General features: G+C 43.0%; 1 protein-coding gene across 1 annotated transcript in view; it reads right to left on the bottom strand.

Annotated features, from left to right (window-relative positions):
* The window catches only part of MYO10 (myosin X), a 231,308-nt gene that overhangs the window by 73,147 nt on the left and 152,039 nt on the right, over window positions 1-6,122 (bottom strand). Inside the window, exon 18 of the mRNA XM_049648266.1 lies at window positions 4,933-5,013. Coding sequence (XP_049504223.1) covers window positions 4,933-5,013 — 81 coding nt within the window. The remainder of the gene's footprint in view (window positions 1-4,932; window positions 5,014-6,122) is intronic.

Below are 6,122 nucleotides of genomic sequence, written 5' to 3'. Positions count from 1 at the left end.
ACCCCCCTACAATATATCACCCACATGTCCCTTCCACTTTACATAAAAACCAAAAAACAAAAAAAAAAAAAAAAAAAAAAAAAAAAAAACCCACAAGAAAGCAAATGGCAGGCAGCATCTGGATGACACAAATGTAACTCCCCAGGACTACAGGTGCTGAATTCATTAATTCATTCATCGAATCATTATGCCTCTGGAAGCAGAGGGTTAGGTTCTCGTAACGCCTGCACACTGTTCTCACTTCCTGTGCGGTCCCAGCCTGTCTCCGGTGTCGTCCAACTGGGGAATCTAGGCTGGTATCAATGGTGCCACCATGAAAGAGAGGGACACAGGTCATCGGGATTCATTGAAGTGCAAAGCACGGCATCCTCTCCAGTCTTGGAAAGACGATTGTGTGAGAAGGCTGATAGGTCCATGTGTCCCAGGGTACACACACAGTGCTTCCAGACAAGCCACCACGGTCAGGCTAACCCTGTGTCTCCCGCTCTGTACTCCCACCGGATATTCCAATGTCCAGCAAATACGACTGCAGTCCTCCCTCACAGACCCTTCCCTGGTCTCCGTTCCCTGGGGCCTGGTCTCCAGCCTTCCCTTGGCATGGACGTCCCTCTCCTCACTCTTCCCCTCTTCCCTTAGGAAAACCTCCCTCCAAGCAGCCAGCTTGGCTAGGAGCCTTCCTCCACCAGCCACCGGCCTTGGGGAGATTCAGGTGACCCAAGTCCTGCCTTTTTGGAGGAGACTCTGACAGAATCTTTAAGGACGCCGCTACGTTGGGTTAAAAGCTTGAAGAGGATGCTGCAAGGAACCGAAGCCTTCCCCACCTTGGAAGGCGAGGGCTCCTCAGCTCACAACTGCAGAAGGAACGGTGAGGACGGCCGGCCAGCCACGTTCCTGACAAGTGACGGCCTACAGCGTCTGCAGGAAGTGGCCTCGCTTTCCTCCCATGGGAGCCTGGGAACCGCAGACAGCCAGTGCTCACACCCCCGAAGGTTTTCCTGATATTTATCAGTCTGTTCCCTTCTTTAATTCTGTCCTGCACCTCCTCAGGGTTTTTCTGAGGAATGTTAATGACAGACTTTTCGGACTAGAACTTATTTGCTAAAATACCAGGCGGGGAGAGAGGGGAGAGATCACAGGCCTGGGGACACCCTTGGGGAGAAATTCTGATGAAGCAAGGCAGGTTTCCTTTGTTACGGAAATCTGCTGTTGGTTTGGACCCTTTGAGCCAGAAACTACCACTGCCTCACAAGCCACAATAGACAAAAGCTAGCAGGCTACACTGCCAACTAAAAAGTGTCTCTTGGAGAACTCTGCCCCTTGGAAACGCCACAATTCTAAGTCAAGGAGAAGATTACATCCTTCAGTGCTATGTGTAAGCCAGAGAACTGACCGCTCACTACCCCCTATGGGGAGGGGGGCTTACTTTGTAATTTTATTTTAAATCTTACTGCCAGTATAGTTAACACACAGCGTTCTGTCGGTTTCAATTCAACACTCCCATACCACACCCAGTGCTCGTGACCATGAGCGCGCTCCTTAATCCCCATCACCTATTTCACCCATCCCCCACCCACCTCCCCTCTGGTAACCAACGGTTGGTTCTCTACAGGCAAGAGCTTCTTGGCTCGCCTGTCTTCTTCTCTTTGCTCCTTGGTTTCTTAAATTCCACACAGGAGTGAAATCACACGGGATTTGTCTTCCTCAGGTGTATTTTGCTTAGCCTCAGACTCCAGCTCCGTCCATGTCGTTAGCCAATGGCAGGATTTCATTCTTTGTTTACGGCTGGGTAATACTCCACCGTCTAAGAGGGAGGCTTTCTCGACTTCACCTTGTGACTTAGCCCCAGGATTCCTCAACGCGAGTGAAATGTCTTTTATACAACGCCTAAGATCAGCTTCATGTTGCGCATGACAAGAAGTCCACAATTATTACAGCTGAACTGACATAATGTCCTAGCATTTCAGTCCAATTCTCCCCATGTGCACTTGGCCTTCAAAGCAAAACACAAAAGTGCCAAGTAACAAAAACCCTGTAATATTTCCAGCAAAGGATTTCCAAATGCTTTAGGCCCAAGGACCCACTCTGAGCTTCATGCATTTGCCAAGGAGGGGAGGCAGGCTGCCTGCAAGCTTGGGGCCCACTGGGCGTGTACTCACATTCACAAGGCCACCATGGTAATCTTGGATATGCTCCCAAAAGCACAAGGCAACTCCTTCACTTTTTCTAAGGCCACGTTTCTTTAGGTCACAGACTTGAAGGCCACTGCTTTTATCCCTCTGGTCATACAGTTGTCAAAAATGAACCCTCTAGAATCTGCCCAAACCTATGACACATGTTCCTGAATGAGGCACAAAATACTTCCATATACGTAAGTTCGAATACATCCTCTCAAGGTTCCCTAAGGAGCAAATGACCAGAAAAGGGTATGAAGTAAGAGACATGGTCTCATCCCTTCATGCCAAAAATATACACTCCTCTTCTATGGGGCAAAGGCGGGCAAGATTTTCCCCGTGAGATTTCTAGAGGCACTGATCTTAGGACAAAAGAAAGCTCACAATAAACTCCAAATGAGGGTTGTTTACATACATTTCATATAACATCATCAACAGTAGCACTCAGATATTTTCAGTGGAACCAAATGAATGCTAAGCAAGCCATAATTAACGATTTCCAGATTCTAATTAGCATCTTCGCACTTAAAATCACACCTACATCTTGGGCCTCAGACCAGAAGGTTCACGTGTCTGTGCCTTCACTTTCTGGGTGCGTCTGAAATGGTACCGAGATGTTTTTCCAAAGTCTCCTACGGTCCAACTCTTGGTGAGTATTAATTAGTTTCTGCCACAGAACAGGTGATGGGAAGACCGTGAGAAGTACTTATGAAACATGAGGTTGGGTTGGCTCATTTCTTTAAATGCAAAAACCAAAGCAATTAGGGACAGTCACATCCCAGCAAGAAAAAAATAAACATCAGTAAAAGGTAATCTCTTCAATATTCTGCCTGCTGAAGACTGTTCAAGCAGGCCTAATTTCAAAAGCTATTACAATTTCAAGGAAAAACTCCATGTCACCCAAGAAAGAAAACAAATACATGAGGGACTATGTTTTTCAAATTCAAATTTCTCTCCTTATAACAGTGCTGACATATGGCAGGTCCCCATTTTACTGAATCTAAGACACCGACGCCTGCAAACCTGCATGATTATGTTACACATACCCCTGAGAAAGGAACAGCGCTCCCAATTAAACTATTGCTCGCCAGAAGTTGTAAAATGCACCCCCAGTACCCAAGTCCTTAAATTGGGAACAAACAGCCTCTTTGAACGATGAAATACGGTATTATTATCCCTGTTGTGTAAAGAGGGAAAGTAAGAGAGGTTACACAGCTCCTGGGAGTATAGACCCAAATCACGAAGTCCATATATATCGTAAAAACTGCCTATTGAGGTTATAAAGTGAAATATAGGGGCACCTGGGTGACTCAGGCAGTTAAGCGTCCGACTTCTGCTCAGGTCACGATCTCGCGGTCTGTGAGTTTGAGCCCCGTGTCAGGCTCTGTGCTGACAGCTCAGAGCCTGGAACCTGCTTCCGATTCTGTGTCTCCCCCTCTCTCTGCCCCTCCCATGCTCATGCTCTGTCTCTCAATAATAAATAAACGTTAAAAAAAAAATTAAAGAGAAATAGAAAACAGCTGGCGTGGTATCTTGCTAGGTTTTAACTAGTAATTTCCTACGTTATGGCCAAAAACTACATATTGTTTATGCTGCCGTTTTCTGTGATAATCTAAAACATTTTAATATAAATTCGAGACATGGAAAGGTGAGCTGTTTTTTTAAACCACCAGAACAGAGGCACAGATCTTCCATGTAAGACCAGTCTCCCCGTCGGCTGCTGTATGCCACACAAATACCAAATTCTCACCATCATGGGCTCATAGTGAGATAGCAAACTTAACAGGTTACTCGTTCTTACAGAGGCAGCATCCATTTTTACCTTCCTGGAAGACAGAGAGTTCAGTATCGTGGTTCTTATGAACATCTTTAAACTATAAATGAGGAACCACTAATAGTAAGTCAAGGGCAACTGGGAAACAAGGTAAAAAATAAGATCTAGTATCAGCAAAGTTACTAGAATATAACCTAAGTCTCAAGAGAAACAGTTTCAGGTCAGATTCCTTCTCTTACGCCTTATGAGAACAGCATTTAGTTTTTTAACAAGAGGGGCTGCTGGCATTACTGTCTTGTGGAAGGTTTTCCTCTCTTCGGGGAGATTACGAAGAGCTGATGTTTCCCAAAGCAAGACAATTTCTATTTTTCAACATTTTACGGCTAGTTTCCCATTTAGTCTTGGATTCAGCAATGACATACATTGAATACTAAATGTTCTTTGTTCAGACAGCTTCCTGTAACCCTCATATTGTTTCTGATCAGGCTATGGCATTAAAACACTAAATTCACAGAGCCTACCCATGAAAACATACGATGACGCTCTATCAGGAATTATCAAATTAGGCGTGACTACCTGGTCAGAGTCCTTAAAAAAGTCAGCACCGCTGCTTAGAATACAGACCCTTCATCATGCTTAACAAGAAAGCAAAATGAAAAACTAAACCAACCACAAAACATACACCAACCATCTCTTCCATAAGAGACAGCTGCCCAAGAATTTCAAACCAAATCCTTAAAAAAAAAAAAAAATTGTGAAGGTTTCACAAGGTTTCCTTTTAAACTAGATTTCTCTAAAGCTTAATGGCATCATTCAGAAGCAGAGAAGTAGGCCCAGGAGACAAAGGGAATTTTTCTATTTAATGTTAGGTTATAATAATGTCATATATGCTCCCAACCCTCTATGATGAAAGGGCTTTACAGACAGTGCCCGGGAGGTGGTGTCCTTAAAGACACAGCCTCAGTCTAGCGCTGCTGTAAATCTTACCTTCTGCGTGTTTGGCTTGATACAGCGAACAAAGAAAGGATTAGAGCAGCTTAGCGTTGCCATTAAGGAATGCAGGGAGTCCTATTAGAAAGAAAAAAGTATATGTTGATTTAGTCTCTTATTATGTCATTCTTTAGATTTCTCAGCATCTTAGGCACTCCTCAGAAACAGGAAGAAACAATAGAAATCACAGGAATAATTTTTTTATGATTAATGGAATATTAAGTTTTAACACTGCATTCTCATATAAGATAAAGCCAAGGTGCTACAATCTATAGTCACTGAAATTACTTTACAATATACAAAACTCATTTGTCACTTCATTGGAATAGTATCATTGGGGAGGAAAAAAAAAAACTAATATTCTGTTAACCACCAGAAAGCAACTCTGGGCTATTTCGATGTTTGGTACAGAAAATCTGGGCTGAATGCACTGTCCCACTGGAGGTTTTTTCCTCCTAATTCATTATTTCCATTAAGGTGACAGTCTATACCAATAATTCACACTTTCTCACTCTTACCCTGAAATCACCAGGCAGATCAAGCTTCCATAATACTGCTTTATTATTAGTTTTTAAATTTTTTGTTGCTATTGTGATGAATTTTTAACATCTCCCAATGCAGACAGAGCATGTAATGAACACTCAGCACCAGCTTCTGCTCATGGCTAATCTCATTTCATCCAATCCCCATCTGAGTACACCCTACGCCCAGCCCTTGTAGAAAACGGTGTTTTTAGTTCATCCCTCAAGATTTCAGTATGTGTTATTAAAGGCTAAACATTTCCAAACCTGTATGTAACCACCATATCATCATCCGAAAAAGCTTGAACAAGAATTCCTTAATTCCAATCTTAAAAGAAGCAGGTGTCTCAGATTTCATACAAAAATCCTCAAGTGTCTCAAATTTCGTAATTTTTAACTGGTCTGTTCCTTGAAATCAGAATGCAAATGAGGTTCCTGTACTGTACTTAGGGTCTTTCAGTCTTTTAATCCACTGGGTTTCCCTCCATTTCTTTTTTCTTCTTACAATTTTGTGGAAAAAAACTGGGTCGTCTACAGCACTACATTGGTTAGTTACTTCTCGGGTTCGAAAGCTTTAGGATTTCTCACAGGTGACCAAATGGCCTGGCATGTGTGGCCCTTCATATATATATATATATATATATATATATATATATATATATATAT

The sequence above is a fragment of the Panthera uncia genome (genome assembly GCF_023721935.1).
Source record: "Panthera uncia isolate 11264 chromosome A1 unlocalized genomic scaffold, Puncia_PCG_1.0 HiC_scaffold_17, whole genome shotgun sequence".
Lineage (NCBI taxonomy): Eukaryota > Metazoa > Chordata > Mammalia > Carnivora > Felidae > Panthera > Panthera uncia.
The sequence above is the reverse complement of the archived record's forward strand: the minus strand, read 5'-3'. Positions and strand labels throughout refer to the sequence as shown.